This window comes from Dendropsophus ebraccatus, chromosome 7, assembly GCF_027789765.1.
Source record: "Dendropsophus ebraccatus isolate aDenEbr1 chromosome 7, aDenEbr1.pat, whole genome shotgun sequence".
Taxonomy (NCBI): Eukaryota; Metazoa; Chordata; class Amphibia; order Anura; family Hylidae; genus Dendropsophus; species Dendropsophus ebraccatus.
Window position 1 is genome coordinate 108,489,675 of NC_091460.1, and position 19,645 is coordinate 108,509,319.

The following is a 19,645-nucleotide window of genomic DNA, read 5'->3' on the forward strand; positions in this document are numbered from 1 at the left end:
GAGGGGGATGAAGAGAGGGGATGATAAGAGTGATGATGAGAGGGAGAGGGATGATGAGAGGGAGGGGGGATTAAGAGAGAGGGGCAGACACATGGGGAGTCAGCATCTGCAATCCGAGGGGGGTGGGGGCGGACAGCAGCCTTTGTGGGGGGGGGGTGGAGGGGATGGGGAAACAGCATCCAGGGGAGGCATGTGGGGGGGCCGGTATCAGCGATCCAAGGCGGGGTGGGGGTGGAGCGGGAGCAACAGCGATTCAGGGCATAATCATGTGGAGCCTGCGGCAGCGATGCGGGGTCACGTAGTTTGGCACCAACTCTGGTGAAGAGATGGCGGCGATCCAAGGGGGGGGCCACAGTACTGAGGGGCAGCGATGACCACACTACCGAGGGGCAGCGAGGAGGACAGCAGTGTCCACCAGAGAGGAGAGTTTTACTGTGCTCCTGTGATTGTTGCTGTCTTGTAAAGGGGGAGGGCTAAAGGGAGCAGGCGGGACTGGGGCGGAGCTATCTGAAAATCCATACAAAACTGCCGCTTAGGCAGAGTACGGATTTCCAGAAAGGTGGAACAGACTTGAACAAGCAACACTCAGGCAAACACAGCTCAGACGGGACATTCAGCTACATGTAATTCACAAATGGTTCATTTTAGCTTATTCATATAAATTGGTAATATTCAAATCATGGCCTAAGCTAACTAAATGTAAATGGGAAAAATATTTTATGTTTATGTAATTCAGTGACTCATTATTTGATTGTATTCTATTATACTAATGTGAAAACATAATTGCGATCAAAAGGTATAATGCTTTTTTCAGCATCTTGGGCTATGATACCTGAGCAGACCATCTTTTCCCTTCATTGTTTCCACCACCTTACCAAATGACTAACAGCAAACAGCAGTGGATGGGCAAATGTCTAAAATTTTTTGTCCCCTCATATATTTACTTTCCATATTTGACATTGGATATCTTTATTACCACTCCTGTTGTGAAATATATTAAAGTGTACCTGTCGTTATAACTTTCAAAATCTAAATCAACAGTAAATGTAATATAAAGCATATTTGCAATTTACTTTCATTATTTTTTTCTCTTAGTTAGCATGGAGAACACGGCACTTCCTGTGTTCTGATTCTTTTTTTTCCCCCAAAGAGGCTAAACACAGGAAGTCCTTTGTTTCCCAGGCCATCTGAGTGCTCACAGAGAAGGCAGTCTGTGATTGATTGACTGTAAGGATTTAGGGACCGGTGAGCCCTGACGCTGGCACCCGCCCCGCTGCCCCTGCCTACTTGCCTCAGAAGCCCTATTCAAGTGCAACACATAACAAAACAAGACAAATACACCTCAGAGATCCAGGTCAATAACGAACGAACAGCGCAGTACAATACGAAATCCAAGGGGGTAGTCAAAAAGTCAAGAGCCAGAAGTCAAATAACCAGAAATACAATGCAGGATATAACGCTAGGTCAAGATACACTAGTAAAATAGTGTGAACTATTGCAGGCAATGAGAATCAGGCAGACAGAAGCTTTAAGGGAGCTGAAACCCTGACCCCCGGTCCTGATTGGGGAAGGGACTTCCAGCTTCCCACTTACTCAAAAGCTGACTGGCAGTGGCCTCTGCCAGTCAGCCATTACCAGAACAGCAAACAGTTGAGACTCTCAGCCGGGAAGTAGTTTGGCCCCAGTGTTCATCACTAGTGACCAGGGCGGCCGTGCGATGCTGCAGTGCAGGGAGCGGCGCAAGGCAGAGCCCTGACATGGACACATTGAGCCATGACCCTCTGTACTAGCCAGGACTTCCTGTGTTTAGTCTCTTTTCAACCAGCACAATACTGAAAATCTGCCTTTGTTTTACAGCATGATTAAAAAAACCTGGAATGTAAATTACAAAATTGATTTATTTCACATGTGCTGTTGATCAGGGGCTGGCTGGCAAGTTTTAGCCTGGGGGGCAGGCGAACAGCAGTGGCCCACGGGTAGCCAGCTAGCGGCCCATTATTCAAGAACTACTCTGGCCCTTACCTATAATTACCCTCCCCGCATCAGTGCATGGAAGGTAGATGGCAACCCGGACCTATACTTCTTCCAGCAGCAATGTTCTGCCAGTTTGATAATGTCTCCAGCCCTTCCAGCCATTTGTTCATAGGGAATTCCCTGGTCACAAATGACAGAAAGGACTGGACATTATCTGAACTGTTGGAAAAGTGCGGCTCGTAGAAGTATGGGAGTGGATGTAGAGGATCTACAGTATCTTCCCCACACTGATGTGGGGAGGGTAATAATAGATAGTTGAAGGACATATAGGTAAAAGCCCTTTACACAAACCAACATGCAGCAGCAAACAAGCACAGTTCACATATTTACAAAAAAAAAAGAAAGTCATTGTTAATCTTACTTAACCCAATTGTTACATATTTTTATTATCAACGATAATTGCAATTTTATTAAATAAATGTAACAAGAAAACAAAGATTGTCTAGGAACATAGTATGAAATAAATTAGTGACCAAAAAAATTCTATCATTTAAGCAAAAGGTAAAATCTTAACATAAAACCTATTCTGGTATTTTAACACTTCTTGCTTACCAACTTATTCCATATGTGTTTCTTTATAGTTTTTAGGTCTTTTGGGCCCATGCACACCTCCGGGAATTCACTCCGTGATCAAGATCCATGCATACAACCTCTGATCAAGGCTCCTATCTCTTGCATTGCATGCTGCAATCACAGCCAGAAATAGGACAGGTCTTATCTGTGGCCATGATCGCACCATGCAATGGAAGAGATAGGAGCCGCGATCAGAGATTGTATGCACGGACCTTGATCACGGAGTGAATTCACAGATGTGTGGATGGGGCCTTAATGTAAATCTATGTTGAGGAAAAAAAAACAAGAAAAACCATGAAATGTCCAAACTTTTGACAAGTACTGAACAACATATTTAAACCTTACTGTATCTTATCAAGGCAGAAAGCATTAGAAAATGTCAATTTTACTTGATCCTGAAATAGAACAAATGAGACAAAAACATACTGCTCACACAGTTAACAAAGATCTCATCAGTGGTGAACTTTCACGAACAATCTCTAGAACATCCTGAAACTGAACAAGTTCCAAAAGATCCCGCTCTACAGACATAATCATAAGCGCTTCAAGCAGTTCTTGTCCCATGGTTACCCGCAGTCTTGTCTTTATAAGTTTTAGTTTGCTAAATGCTCTTTCACATGCAACTTGTGTGAAAGATAGTGTGAGTAAGTACTCATATGTCACAGAAAGAGTCTCATAAGCAGCTGAATAAAGATTGTACTTCAGAAGTAATCTGTGACAACAGAGAAAGCAGTTTTTACATGACTTGCAGGTAGATTTGTCCTCCTCTTTAAGTACACCCCATTCGTCTTCTTCTTCCAAACCATCTCCTTCCGAACTTACATTTGTTCTTTCTGTTTCATCCAAGTGTCCCGTTAGCTTGGGAAACAGATTGGCAAAACTTACAAGTTCACTGATGAGAGCATCTTCATTAACTTTTGCCAGCTCTGAAATCCTTTTCAAACTGCCAGGTTTGACTCTCTTTGGATCAGTTCTAATATCTTCAAAAAAGCGAGGATGCAAAAACTGGGTATCAGCAACCAACTGTTTGTTTTCAGAAAACCTCTCTGTGAGGCTAACCAAAATTTGATCAAAAATAGGTCTGTATACTTCCATGCGAAAACGCTGGATTTCATCACTTGGACGTTCATCAGCGGAAATCTCACCGGCCATTCTTTTTTTTCTGGGAACTCTTCTCGCTGGAATCTCAGTTTCAATCTTTAAGAAGGAAACAATTTCACTCCTTGATATTATATCATTCATTTGTAATGCAAAATGTGTAGCACTTTCTTTAATGTGTTCGAACTCTATTTTCTTCAGCTGATCAATGGCATTCTCAATCATGGTCCAGGCTACCATGTAGTCAAGGCCACTAGTTTGCAAATATTTTGAAACTGGACCAATCACATCAAAAATAGGAAGAAACACGTTTGCTGTTAAAATGGTCTGGAACTCACATAGCTTCTCATAAAGTGATGTTGCCTCAGAAGAGGTTCTCGAATCGCAATTACGCAATTGTGAGATTAGAAATAAAACCTCAACAGCATCCAAATAGAGAGATTGCTTCTCTCCAAACAGCCAATTAAGGGCCTTCTCCTTTGCCCACCATCTTGTTTCACCAATTTTTTGCAGTCTTAAAAGCTTATCTTTTCCCTGCCTTTTTTGAAGCTGTTCTGACCAGATGTGCATGCGTTTATGTGAATCACCAATGAAACTTGCCAAGCGATTTAAAAGACCAAAGAAATTTTTGGCTTCTAGGACATCACAGCAATCAGAGATGCAAAGATTCAGGATATGGCAGTAGCACCAGATATAGATGGAATCAGGCACTATTTTCGCAATCTGTGCTCTTAAACCTACATATGAGCTCCTCATATTGGCTGCACCGTCGAACGATTCACCAGCAATTTTAAGGTAGTCAAGTCCAAGCCTTTTAAAATTGGCCATCAACAGTTCATTAAGCCCTTGACCTGATGCATCTGTAACCGGAAGGACAGAGATGAGCCGTTCCTGGACCTCTTCATTTTTTACGTACCTAAGGACAACTGTGGCTTGATCTACAATACCAGCATCTTGAGTGGAATCAACTTGGATGGTATATCTTTTTTCCCCAATTTCAGAAACTATGCTCTCTTTGATACAACGAACAACTGCCATAACTACTTTATTGATGGTCTTGTATGACAAAAAAGTCACTAGACTTCCACGTCCCACTGCCATTTTCCCCACTTTTCCTCTTTTTTGCAAATGTTTTTTTCTTCGTTCACTTTCTTGGATGCATTTTTCCAGATGATTTTTTAATGGGACATCATAATGGGATAACAGTAAGATTATTTCTAAAAAATTTCCATGGTTAATCTTACTGTTATTAAGATTGTAGAGTGACTCATTGGTTCCATGCGCACGAAAAGGCAGTCCTTGTTTCCCAAGAAGTTTAACCACATCAAAAATTCGTTTCATTACTTCAATATTTTGAAGTATCTCCTTTTTTCGTTTTGAAGCCTGAATCTTATTTATTAATGTTTCAATGTTTTTGTCCTTCTTTGCGATTAGGTACGCATTAGCAGCATCACAATGGCTGTTGGATGATTCGTGTTTTTTTACGGCTTGATGGCAGTGTCTAAAATTTGTACAGCCACTAATAAATGGTGAAACAGCTTTTGAAAAAGCAATACAGATACTGCAAAAAAATGCCTCAATTTTCCGCTCAACTACTTTCAAGGTTAGCCATGAGCGTATAACATGGTCTCCGTTTGGCTTCTTGCGGTAATAGAATTCTGCTTCTTTAAATGGAATGTTGTCACAATCCATGGTAGTTGGTTGATAAGGGTGTTGTTCAACAAATGCTATTTTTTCTGCAATAGAACTTGATGGAGACAACACAAATCGCAGACCACTAGATAATGCATCCACATTCAAGTCATCGCCTTCTTCTACTGTGATGCTGTCTTGCTCAGATACATCCACATTCAAGTCTTCACCTTCTTCTACATGGATACATTCTTGCTCAGATACATCCAAATCCAAGTCACTGCCTTCTTCTAATGTGTTACTTTCTTGCTCAGATACATCCACATCACCACCTTCTTCTACTTGGATACGTTCTTGCTCAGATACATCCACATCCAAGTCATCGCCTTCTTCTACTATAAAACTATCTTGCTCGGAAAGAGTACCAGGTTCCTCTTGGGAAGGGCTGTGTGACTGTCGATGAAAGCTTGACAGAGAACTGCTTTCAGGGAAAACCTCTGTTTCACCAAAGGTAGCTTCCAGATCTGCTTCTGTTTCATGTACCACCTCTGGTGGGTTTGAAAGATCACTCTGAACTGTCAAAAGCTCCTTGGTATTCTTTTTTTGGGCTACATCAGTTGCCTAAAATAAACTTTGTATCAGTACAGCTGTGCATCATCTAGTAGTGTATCTTTAACACTGCACTAAAAGCTAAAGAATTACAGGTAGACTACCACCGGGTGTGACCCTAATAAAAAAGAGGACATTAGGGCTGTGGAGTCGGTAAGCCGCAGCTCCGACTCCAACTCAGACTCCTGAATTTTATCAGGATCGACTCGGACTCCTGCTCCTTCATAAATGGCCGGTCATATACCAGGGGAGTTATTTATCACACTGGCCCAGCAGCTTCTCCCTAATGTCCTACATGATCCTGGGGCGACTTCTGAGGGAATAAAGGAATACTGTATATACAGCAGCTTCTCCTGTGTGTGCAGTGGATGCAGCCAGTCTCCAGCCTCCATGTCCTGAACTACTCACAACTAGACTAGATGGAGCAGGTGGTCTTTTTCCTGATGACAATCTTCTATGTTTCTAACTACTATTCACCATACACACAGAAACACTGCTAACAATGCCAGATACCTGTGATATAGAGGTCAGCCATAGTGATATAGAGAGGGGGGTCACACATAGTGATATAGAAAGGGGGGTCACACATAGTGATATAGAGAGGGGTCACACAATGATATAGAGGTCACACAGTGATATAGAGAGGGGTCACACATAGTGATATAGAGGTCACACAGTGATATAGAGGGGTCACACATAGTGATATAGAGGGGTCCCACATAGTGATATAGAGGGGTCACACATAGTGATATAGAGAGGTCACACACAGTGATATAGAGAGGGGTCACACATAGTGATATAGAGAGGGGTCACACATAGTGATATAGAGAGGGGTCACACATAGTGATATAGAGGTCACACAGTGATATAGAGGGGTCACACATAGTGATATAGAGGGGTCACACATAGTGATATAGAGGGGTCACACATAGTGATATAGAGGGGTCACACATAGTGATATAGAGAGGTCACACACAGTGATATAGAGAGGGGTCACACATAGTGATATAGAGGTCACACAGTGATATAGAGGGGTCACACAGTGATATAGAGGGGGTCACACATAGTGATATAGAGAGGGGTCACACATAGTGATATAGAGAGGGGTCACACATAGTGATATAGAGAGAGGTCACACATAGTGATATAGAGAGGGGTCAGCCATAGTGATATAGAGAGGTCACACATAGTGATATAGAGGGGTCACACATAGTGATATAGAGAGGGGTCAGCCATAGTGATATAGAGAGGTCACACATAGTGATATAGAAGGTCACTGTGGGGGCACGTAATAGCACACACACACACACACACACACAGCTGTAGCCAAAAAAACACTGAATAAAAACACACAATCTTCTCCCAGAGAGAAAACAGCACACTGAGGACAGAGGTAACTGCTACACTACTTATGTCTTCTCCTCCTCCTCTATATTACACAGGATATCTCCATATTACACTGCTGCTCATATACAGTCATCCAGGAAGAGACCAGCACAGATCTCCCCCACACACAATGGACTCTTCCAGGTCAGAGACAATTTTTCCCCGACCACCCTTATGTAATAGGGCCAGTTTCCTATTACTGATATATTCCCCGACCACCCTTATGTAATAGGGCCAGTTTCCTATTACTGATATATTCCCCGACCACCCTTATGTAATAGGGCCAGTGTCCTATTACTGATATATTCCCCGACCCCCCTTATGTAATAGGGCCAGTGTTCTATTAGAATGTTGCTCATAAAATATATTCATAAGAAAAACTTATAAAATTCATGTCAAAAGTCAATTCTACATTTTTTAAAGATTTTTTTAAAGCTGGAGTCAGAGTCGGTACATTTTTTCCGACTCCAGCCAAAACTAGCTCTGATTCTGTCTCCACAGCCCTGATTAGTGAGACGCTGCTTTTTCCAGTTTCAGCAGCTGTTTTATTTAATATTCAAATGAGCTCTTCGGTGTAGTTGTCCGTCACCCGCACATCTCCCTGTGTAATAGGGGAGCTGCGGGTGACCACAGCCCACCCAAGATCTGGCCATATAATGAGTGTACTGAGCACTGATCATTACTAGCAGTCATCGGGTGGTGTAATACCACCTTTACACACTAATGCCCCCTATCAGCAACATCAGCGGTTTATTAGTGTCACACCTAGTGGTGGTCTCACTTTAAAAACCTGCCCCTTCCCTGGAGCGTTGGAGTTGGTTTGCTTAGGATTTATTTTCCTGCGATTTGTTTCACTGGAGAAGTGTAAAGGCCCTATCACACAGGCCAATTAACAGTGGGTAGTAAAGCTGACCGATGATAATCGGCCGGTAAAATAAGGCAAAAGATCAGCCGAGGAGCGAGCAAATGCTCATTTGTTATCTGAGTGCTTGATTCAGACTAGGTAGAAAATCATCTGTCATTGCACGTACATCTCCCTCTGTAATAAAGGAGCTGTGGAAGCGAACAATTTGCATTGTTTCTCCATCCGCTGCCCGCCTGATATCTGAGCATGAAATAGGCACAAAGAGTGCAGATCTCGCTGATCAGTGCTTGAATCAAGTGGGCATTGGCCTGTCTAATAGGACCCTAATGCTTCGAATGAAGGCATGAGCAGGACGACCAATATTAAGAGACAGTAACTGTGGCTTCTAAGGCTGGCTTCACACTACGGTTTTGCAATCCGGTTTTTCATCCTTTTAAAAAAAAAAAAAAAAAAAAAAAAGCGATGAAAAAAACAGATGCATTTGTGTGCATCCGTTGTGATCCGTTTTTCCATTGACTTCCATTGTAAAAAAAAACCGGATCAAAACGGACTTTTGTGCTTGTTAAAAAAATGAATCCTTTTTTTTTCAATGGAAGTCAATGGAAAAACAGATGCACACAAATGCATAATTTTTTTCATCCTTTTTTTTTTTTTTTTTCCAAAAAATAGATGAAAAAAACGGATTGCAAAAATGTAGTGTGAACCCAGCCTAACTTGCCTTCCAGGCCCTACAACCTTGCACACATTAGTATTCACACGTCAAAGAAAACCCATGCATTTTAACAAAGTGAACATTATCATGCAAACATTGGGTGCAGTACATTCACTCTTACAAATATTGTCACATTGCCATAATTAAAAGGGTTTTTCTGAAATTATAAAAAATACAAAAAAATGTTCATGTACATGTCTTAAATACACAATGCTACCTATGCCCAAGGTGTGGCTAAGCAGGCAGGTCTTGTGCTGGCACATTGTCCCAGATGCAGCTACAAGTAGGAAGCAACACAGTAAAATCAGCAAATCTGCAATTGGGTTCACACTATGTATATTTCAGGCTGTATTTGGTCAACCAAAACCAGGAGTGGATTGAAAACACAGAAAGGCTCTGTTCAGATAATTTTGTAATTGAGTGGATGGCCGTCATTTAATGGCAAATATTTGCTGTTATTTTAGAACAACGGCTGTTATATTGAAATAATAGCAGTTATTTACCGTTATATGGCGGCCATCCACTCAATTTCCACATTGTGTGAACAGATCCTTTCTGTGTTTTTAATCCACTCCTGGTTTTGGTTGACCAAATACTGAATGAAATATACATAGTAGGAACCCAGGACACATTCAAATACACACATGCAAAATCCATGGAGGATTCAGTGCTGCAAATCCGCTGCTTGGACCTGTTATGTCTTAAAGCACCCTTAAATTCATTTTAGATTGTTAGAACGTAAAATAGCTACAAGTAAGAGTGAATGCACACAGCCCTTGGACCCACTGTCATTTTTCTCACATGCATTACACTTGCATTTTACATGCTAGCAAAATGCATGTACATGGGACTATCATGGTACTGTCCCTGGAAGAAAGTGGCCATGTTTCTGTATGACTGGATAACCCCTTTACAGGGATAACACCTGGACAGGGATCTCCTGGGGTCCTGAACAAGTCACAGGAATCTTGGAGAGAGATTCCATATCAAGATGTCCTTGGCTCCAGCAGAGCAGAATAAGGCAGGCACCTGGATGCTTGTCATAAATTGCAGTATACTTACTGGGGCGGGGGTCTCCTCATGCCAGGAATACAACTTTAGGTTGCCTTCACATGTAGTGGGTTGGGGTGCATGTTGCCCGCACCAGACTTTTTCCCCCATTGACTTTTATTGAAGAGCAGTAAAACCCACCCACCGGGTTTCTGCGTTTCAATAAAAGTAAATGGGGAAAAGTCTGTCATGGGTCTGGTGCGGGCAACATGCACCCCAACCCACTACATGTGAAGGCAACCTTAATATATTTATCCCTACTAAATGTAAGTAAAATACTCTAACACATAGCAAAAACATTTCCACTCTCTTTTTCAAGTAAAACAAAAGAAAAATGATAGTAGGTCTAAAACCAGCTGAAACTGTGTTAGAATATGTTCACATGTGTAAAATGACATTTTTCAAAGTGAGCCTGACTTAAGCTCCTAAAGAAAATGCTTAATTCTAGCAGAAACACCCCAAAGCAGTAATATCACTTCTTTGATAGGCGTAGTTTCAAGACAGCACATTTTTTGTTGGTAGATTGACATGTGTTTTTTATGAGGTTTTTATTTCCCCATGTGAACATACATCTGAACTTTTTACATACCCCTGTAAAAGACAGTTTCATTTGTTTAGGATCCTTTCCAGCTAACTCAAGCTCTTTGGTTCTTTTTTCTCTTGCTTTCTGCGCACCTCCTTTTATTTTACTTTTTGATTTGCTGCTCTCCATATTTATTATGCTACCATGAGCTATCAATTAGTAAAAAAATACGGATAAATTATATAAGTTGCAGACCAATATCACAATAGAGCTCCAATAAAGCAATATTGCAAAAGCACGGGAATCATGAACATCACTGACCCAGACTTCAAAAAGCATCCAGTGCCAACTGAATTTGCCCCAGGGGCCAATAGTTGCAATATGTCTTTTTTCCCTATGGCCGGTGAGGTGGTGGATGAAAGCAATGATGTCAACTTCCCTGTCACGTCTCAAGCCCCGTCTCAGACCAGGAAGTGGCTGGAAACAAGAGCAGCGTAATGCGGGCCCCAGCATTGGAACCAGAGAGATATATAGACATCGTTGCTTCATCCACCCTTTCCTCGGCCATAGGGAAAAAAAGTCTCCACGTCTGGAATAACCCTTAAAATGTTGAAGTAACATAGTGCTCTGATGTGGGGTTGGGGGTGCCCGATGGGACTTGTGGGTATTAATTAGAGTATTGAGGCCAGCGTTCCCAGCCCTTGTGATTGGCTGTAAAGGCCAGCCCCAATACTTTAATAAAGATGTGCAAGTCCCATGAGGCACCCCCAACCCCACATCAGAGCCATCCCGGGTCATGACATCACACCAAGATGGTCACAGCTTTACAGTGTGTAATGAGAGCTTTCCCAATGGCCCCCAAGATATATTTCTATTGTATTAAAGGGAACCTAAGCTCCAGGTGTGCAGCATGGTACCTTAAAGGGAACCATTCACGCCGATAATCCATCTTAAGATAAGGAAACATGCTGGCACATCACCCAACACGTTTCCTAAACATCCCCCTCTAACCTCCGTGCCCCCCTCCATCAGTCAGTTATCTTACTTTGAAGAATTCCCACGCTGTATGTAAATTTCCGGGAAGTAGTCACGGTGGGCAGAATTAGTCAAGGTGGGCAGAATCAGTCACAGGTCCTGGGCGCCTGTAATGGCTGTAATCACGCCCAGAGGGGCGTGCTTGTAAGGTCTGCCTTCCATCCATGTGACCCAGCGGCTTGCGTTTCATATCGGCGGCACGCTGACGTCATCCGCACGCAGCAACGTCGTCTTCCGGAGTCCGCGCATGCACAGTACGTGGGCGGCGTCTCCCGACGTACTGCGCATGCGCGGACTACAGAAGACATCTGCGCTGCGTGCGGATGACGTCAGCGTGCCGCCAATGTGAAACGCAAGCCGCCGGGTCACATGGATGGAAGGCAGACCTTACAAGCACGCCCCTCTGGGCGTGATTACAGCCATTACAGACGCCCAGGACCTGTGACTGATTCTGCCCACCTTGACTAATTCTGCCCACCGTGACTACTTGTCAGAAATTTACATACAGCGCGGGACTTCTTCAAAGTAAGATTACTGACTGATGGAGGGGGGCACGGAGGTTAGAGGGGGATGTTTAGGAAACGTGCTGGGTGATGTGCCAGCACGTTTCCTTATCTTAAGATGGATTTTCGGCGTGATTGGTTCCCTTTAAGGTGACCATGATACCAGTCCTATAATTATAATTTAAATCGCCTCTATGGTTCTCTTATCCTGTTACAACTATCAGCCCTGAAGGTCCAGCAATAAGTCTCTACAGTGCCAGCTGTTATCAGAAGATTTTCTATTCATATGTACTACAACACCCAGAATATCCTAAGGGCTGCAGACTGTCAGTAAATGCTAGGAATTGTAGTGTTTGCAGCTGTTGTAGTTGGAAGATCCTGGAGGATCCTACTGTACTCTGGATACTTTGTGGGAGATCAGAATACACAGTTCTGTAGGGACTTATTGTGTGGAAGTGACCCCCAGAACAGAACTAATAGGGGATAGAACAAATATACTGATACTGACCAAATCCAGTGCACCAAGTACAATATTGCGAATAATACCTGTGTATAAGAAAGAAATATCACGTCACCGTGACCAGGACCATTCCCACCACATAGTAACTAATACCACCATACCATAACTCAGATCCTGTACACCAAGACCAGTATTACCAATAACACCAGTATATATCACTGTGACCAGGACCATTCCCACCACATAGTAACTAATACCACCATACCATAACTGAGATTATCACAACCTCTTCACCACCATTTCTAAATAACATCCACTGTACAAATACCAGTATCATCCCCATATACTGACCCATTTAGAGGTAGACACCAATGGTACACAGGTTCTGCACATTATGTAAGTGATTACACTGCAGTTACTAATGACTCACAGGTGACGTCTTCTCTGATGACAGTCGCTCACTTTTCGTTTTTCTTCTCCACGTGGCACGGCGATCTTTTCCCAGACACAACTCGTCACCACAGAATCTGCGAGACAAACATTTTAGGGTTCTCGCTCATACAGTATAGACATCCTCTATAGTAGTTAAACCCCCTCTGTGCATCCATATAGTAGATGGGCCCCCTCTGTGAATCCATATAGTAGATGGGCCCCCTCTGTGCATCCATATAGTAGATTTGCCCCCTCTGTGCATCCATATAGTAGATGGGCCCCCTCTGTGAATCCATATAGTAGATGGCCCCCTCTGTGAATCCATATAGTAGATGGGCCCCCTCTGTGAATCCATATAGTAGATGGCCCCCTCTGTGAATCCATATAGTAGATGGCCCCCTCTGTGAATCCATATAGTAGATGGGCCCCCTTTGTGCATCCATATAGTAGATGGGCCCCCTCTGTGAATCCATATAGTAGATGGGCCCCCTCTGTGAATCCATATAGTAGATGGCCCCCTCTGTGAATCCATATAGTAGATGGGCCCCCTTTGTGCATCCATATAGTAGATGGGCCCCCTTTGTGCATCCATATAGTAGATGGGCCCCCTTTGTGCATCCATATAGTAGATGGGCCCCCTCTGTGAATTCATATAGTAGATGGGCCCCCTCTGTGAATTCATATAGTAGATGGGCCCCCTCTGTGAATTCATATAGTAGATGGGCCCCCTCTGTGCATCCATATAGTAGATGGGCCCCCTCTGTGAATCCATATAGTAGATGGGCCCCCTCTGTGAATTCATATAGTAGATGGGCCCCCTCTGTGAATTCATATAGTAGATGGGCCCCCTCTGTGAATTCATATAGTAGATGGGCCCCCTCTGTGAATTCATATAGTAGATGGGCCCCCTCTGTGAATTCATATAGTAGATGGGCCCCCTCTGTGAATTCATATAGTAGATGGGCCCCCTCTGTGAATCCATATAGTAGATGGGCCCCCTTTGTGCATCCATATAGTAGATAGGCCCCCTTTGTGCATCCATATAGTAGATGGGCCCCCTCTGTGAATTTATATAGTAGATGGGCCCCCTCTGTGAATTCATATAGTAGATGGGCCCCCTCTGTGAATTCATATAGTAGATGGGCCCCCTCTGTGAATTCATATAGTAGATGGGCCCCCTCTGTGAATTCATATAGTAGATGGGCCCCCTCTGTGCTCCAACAGAGTTGTTAGTTCTCTGTAGACTGTGCTCCAAAAAAATTAAAAAGGCCCACCATGTGCATCCATATAAAAGTCAGGACCCTCTGTATCCCTCAATAGAGTGTCTGGGTCCCCTATAGACTAGTTAGGCCCCCATATGGGCATTAATAGTAACCCCCTCCATAAATGTTATCCCCCTAGAAGTCCCCACCATTAATAGTAACACCCCCCCCCCCCCATAAATGTTATCCCCCTGGTAAGGTGACTGGCTGGTGGAAAGCCCCCACCACCCATAGTAACTCCCCCATCCCCCCAATAAATGTTATCCCCCTGGAAGGCCCCCCAGATAGTAGGAACACCCCCCCCCCTCCATAAATGTTATTCCCCCTGAGAACTGGGCTGCACATCAATAGCAGCAACAACTCGGCCCATTATCATCCCCCCCCCCCGCCCCCCGCCGCGTGGTTTGCGCCCCCCGCTGATCCTCTCCATTTATGAAGGGGGTGAAAGCTGAAATGCTCATTAAGAAAAAAAAAGGTTCAGTATACTCACCTATTAATCAGCCAGGCTTGCCACACAGCTCCTCTTCTCCCCGCTGCAAGTGTGTGACGTCACCAGCGCGCGGGAGGCCGGAAACAGCGTGCCAGTGATTGACAAGCAGACAGCCAATGGGCTGTCTGCTACGAGTGCGCCTGGGATTCCCACTGGACAACATCCCGCCCCTACTCATCCGGCCTGACGCTGGGCAGTGCCGTGCGGCCACAAGCGCTGGAAGGAGGCTGGGGGCGGTGACTGATGCGGACATCATCCCCCTCCTCCTCCAGGCATGTTGCTGGGCGGAAGGGCCGGCCGCTGCGGCACTGAAGCTTTTACTCTGCAGGCGGCCTCGGAGGGGGGAAACAGAGGCGCAGTGGCAGCCTTCACTCCAGGAACAGGGTAGGCGGCCGCTGCGGCTCTTAACCTGCGTCCGGATCGCGGCCCATTGACAGCGAGGAGGACCGGCCCGGGGGGCACATGCCCCCCTGCCCCCCGGCCCAGCCCGCCCCTGCTGTTGATTTAGATTTTGAAAGTTATAACAACAGGTACATTTTAAGTACATAAATGTTATCAGGTTTTGGATACTTATTTTTAAATAGAATTAACTAGTTTAAAAGTTAGTTTAAAAATTTAAAGTTTTGGGTGTATTTCTCTCTTTAATGGAGCGTTCACACCTACAGGATCTGCAGCTGATTTTCTGCAGCAGATTTCATTTAAATAACTGAACACAGCATCAAATCTGCTGCAGATCTGCTGCAGATCCTGTAGGTGTGAAAGCACCCTAAGTGGAGGTATTTAGGCTGGTTTACACATGTATAAGCACACCAATAGAGGATCGATGTTGCCGGAATCATTCGTGACTGCATGGGAGAGGGGTTTTGGCCGCATTTATCATCACAAATGTGATACACCAGGTAATTTTGCATAAAAAGAGATCAAAAAGTCATAGACCAAAAAAAAAAAAAAGCATTATATATGGCTGCATTCACACTACGTATATTTCAGTCAGTATATGTTTGTTTCAGTCAGTATATTTCAGTCAGTATTGCAACCAAAACCAGGAGTGGATTAAAAACACAGAAAGACTCTGTTCACACAATGTTGAAATTGAGTGGATGGCCGCCATTTAATGGCAAATACTTGCTGTTATATTAAAACAACGGCTGTTATATTGAAATAATGGCCGTTATTTACTGTTATATGGCGGCCATCCACTCAATTTCAAAATTGTGTGAACATAGCCTTTCTGTGTTTTTAATCCACTCCTGGTTTTGGTTGCAATACTGACTGAAATATACTGACTGAAATATACGTAGTGTGAACCCAGTATTGTGGTCCTCATATTACAACCAAAACCAGGAGTGGATTAAAAACACTGTTATATGGCGGCCATCCACTCAATTTCAATATTGTGTGGACAGAGCCTTTCTGTGTTTTTAATCCACTCCTGGTTTTGGTTGCAATATGAGGACCACAATACTGACTGAAATATATGTAGTGTGAACCCAGCCTTCAGAACAGAATAGAGCAATTTGAAGCACATTAATTAAAAAAAAAATAATAATTATGATTTTTTTAAGTAGTCAAATAAACTAAAATTTATATAATTAGGTATTGTAATCGTACTGACTTGAGAACCAAAATTGGTTCTGCATTATGATTACATAGTAGTTTGTGCTGATGTCTGCTATAAAATGTTAATTGCCCTTGAATAATGGTGTTACATAATGTTAGCTACCTCTCCATCTGATTAGCTATTAAAGGAGAAGTCCGGCCAAAATTAATTTTTGATATGTTGTTACTTATGAAAAGTTATACAAATTTCTAATGTACATTAATTATGGGAAATGCACATATACTGCTATTTCCCTTAATTTAGTAGATCAGGAAGTGTTAGAAATATCTCTGAAGAAGTGACGTCACGACCCAGGGTGTAATTCCTATGGAGTGTCCAGCAGGGGGCGCTCTCTATATAGAAGTCTATGGGACTTTATTGTTTCTATGGGTTTCTATGTAATGTAATGTAGTGTACAGTGCTTTATTGAATGAATACATCTATGGAATACTTTGGGGAGCAAGTGTCCTTGCTCCCCAAAGTATTGCATAAATGTATTCATTCAATACATTCAATACACAGTAAGCCCGCCGATCCGCCGCATTTCCGCCGAATTTCCGCCGATCCGCCACACGCTGATCCGCCGCATTCCCGCCGATCCGGACCATATACATTGAACTACAGCTCCCATCATCTGCTTCTAGTATGAACAGGTGATGGGAGTTGTAGTTGGGTAAGGGATATCACATGCCGCCGGGCGCAGGGGGGAGCCGCTCAGTACACAGGAGCGCTCCCCCCTCCTCCTCCTCCTTCCGTGATAACTTCCGCCTATAGCACTGCTGAGTCCCTGCCTGGCCGCCGCTCTCCGCTCACATATACCGGCTCCCGGCATCAGCGCGGACACCAGGATGCATCGGGAGCCGGTATGTATGGGGGGGAGAGCGGAGAGCGGCGGCCAGGCAGGGACTCAGCATTGGTATAGGCGGAAGTTATCACGGAAGGAGGAGGAGGAGGGGGGAGCGCTCCTGTGTACTGAGCGGCTCCCCCCTGCGCCCGGCGGCATGTCATATCCATTACCCAGCTACAGCTCCCATCACCTGTTTATACTATAAGCAGATGATGGGAGCTGTAGTTCAATGTATATGGTCCGGATCGGCGGGAATGCGGCGGATCAGCGTGTGGCGGATCGGCGGAAATTCGGCGGAAATGCGGCGGATCGGTGGGCTTACTGTGTATTGAATGTATTGAATGAATACATTTATGCAATACTTTGGGGAGCAAGGACACTTTCTCCCCAAAGTATTCCATAGATGTATTCATTCAATAAAGCACTGTACACTACATTACATTACATTACATTACATAGAAACCCATAGAAACAATAAAGTCCCATAGACTTCTATATAGAGAGCGCCCCCTGCTGGACACTCCATAGGAATTACACCCTGGGTCGTGACGTCACTTCTTCAGAGATATTTCTAACACTTCCTGATCTACTAAATTAAGGGAAATAGCTCTATATGTGCATTTCCCATAATTAATGTACATTAGAAATTTGTATAACTTTTCATAAGTAACAACATATCAAAAATTAATTTTGGCCGGACTTCTCCTTTAATTGCTTAGCTGCATGCCTTCTTTGCCTTATTATGAACTTCCAAATAATGATGTAAAACATCCGCCAAGTGATGATGTCATAGTTACCTAAAGCTAATTCCCATCTTACATGTTGCTTATTCTCTTGGAACCATATACATTCTGTTATCATCCATAAGATTTGGCTCATACAGAAAAGCATGGATGAGAAGGGACTATTATGGAACTGTTATATAGCCATTCATATGCTATTAGAAATGAGATGAGAAATCACTCTAAAATTTAAATCGCATACAAACAAATTTTTATTAAAACAGGCAAACTATAGTAGCTACAATAGAGGGACTATTACAGAGTAGCTATTTTTTTTAACAACTGTTGCTGTGACATTGTCCCAATTGGAAAATGTTAATCAATCTATTTCCGCCATGGACAGTATTGGATGTTGGTGGATCAGCGGCGTAATATCAGTTTTCTCCCAGGACAGCAGTGGACATTGGTAAATGAGCACCCAGTGAGGTATTAAGATGGACACTGTGCTCACTGTGACTTCCTATAGTGCACACCAGCACCCAGTGACTTGGTATAAGGAACATCAGTCACCCAGTTACTTGGTATACTGGCCAATTGCTTCACTGCTCCCACAGAAAACTACTCTCTCCTCTCTGTCCCTATCTCTCTGTATTTCTCTCCCTGCTCTAACTGCCTGCTGCAACCTGCTCTCCACTATACACAGTCGACTGGCCGCCGCCAGGAAGCCAATCACCTTATATAGAGGGGGGGGGGGGGTTGCTGACATCACAGAGGGGCCTGCAGCTGATTGGACGCCTGCTAGGGATTATGGATAAATCACAAATTCATAAATCGCTATGACGCAAATTTAATGCCAGATTCGCAGTGAATCGGAATTAGTCAGATTTGCTTTGCTCAGCTCTATAGAGTACTATGTTTGAATATCTGTGATAGTACCATAAAGTTACTTGAAAGGGAACTCTGGCAAAATGTGTAATTTACTATTTAAAAATCTCCACTATTCCTGTACTTATGAGCTGCTGTATGTCCTGCAGGAAGCGCTGTATTTTCTTCAGTCTAACACAGTGCTCTCTGTTTCCACTTCTGTCCATGACAGGTACTGTCCAAAGCAGAATTTCTATGAGGATTTGCTATTGCATTGGACAGTTCCTTTCACAGACAGAGGGGTGAGCACTGTGTCAGACTGGAAAGAATACATCACTTCCTGCAGGACATACAGCAGCTGATAAGTACTAGAAGACTTGAGATTTTTAAATAGAAGTAAATTACAAATCTATATAATTTTTTGACACCAGTTGATTTAAAAGAAAAAAAAAACACCTGAGTTCACCTTTAAGTAATATTTTATAAAGACAAGTGATGGATCTTCCCATTAACCCTTTCCTGCAAATGGGCATAAGTGTACATCTATTTTGTCAGTCCCCCCCCCCCCCTTCCCCACAAATAGGTGTACAATTACTCCCATGGGAAGGCACATCCTAGCGGCAGTGCTTGTGCCATCAATAGTAGGAGCTGACTGTAACATGTTGCCGGGCTCACATTACAACTGTTAGAGCTCTCCAATACTGACTGTTAACCCATTGGATGCTGCAGTGAGTGCGACTGCAGCATCTAAAGGAGAAGTCCAGTAAAAAATTTTTACTAAAGTATTGTGTTTCCCACCAAAACTTATACAAATCACCAATATACACTTATTACAGGAAATGCTTATAAAGTGCTTTTTTCCCTGCACTTACTACTGCATCAAGGCTTCACTTCCTGAGTCCCGATTCCCTGCACTGTGTAGGCTGTGGCTGCTGGAGAGGATGATGG

General features: G+C 43.5%; 1 protein-coding gene across 1 annotated transcript in view; it reads right to left on the bottom strand.

Annotated features, from left to right (window-relative positions):
• Nucleotides 1-3,036: 3,036 nt before the first annotated feature.
• Nucleotides 3,037-19,645, bottom strand: part of LOC138796589 (zinc finger MYM-type protein 1-like) — a 39,273-nt gene continuing 22,664 nt past the window's right edge. The window contains exons 2-3 of the mRNA XM_069976198.1: nucleotides 10,549-10,691; nucleotides 3,037-5,958 (exon numbers count right to left, since the gene is read on the bottom strand). Coding sequence (XP_069832299.1) covers nucleotides 3,037-5,958; nucleotides 10,549-10,691 — 3,065 coding nt within the window. The remainder of the gene's footprint in view (nucleotides 5,959-10,548; nucleotides 10,692-19,645) is intronic.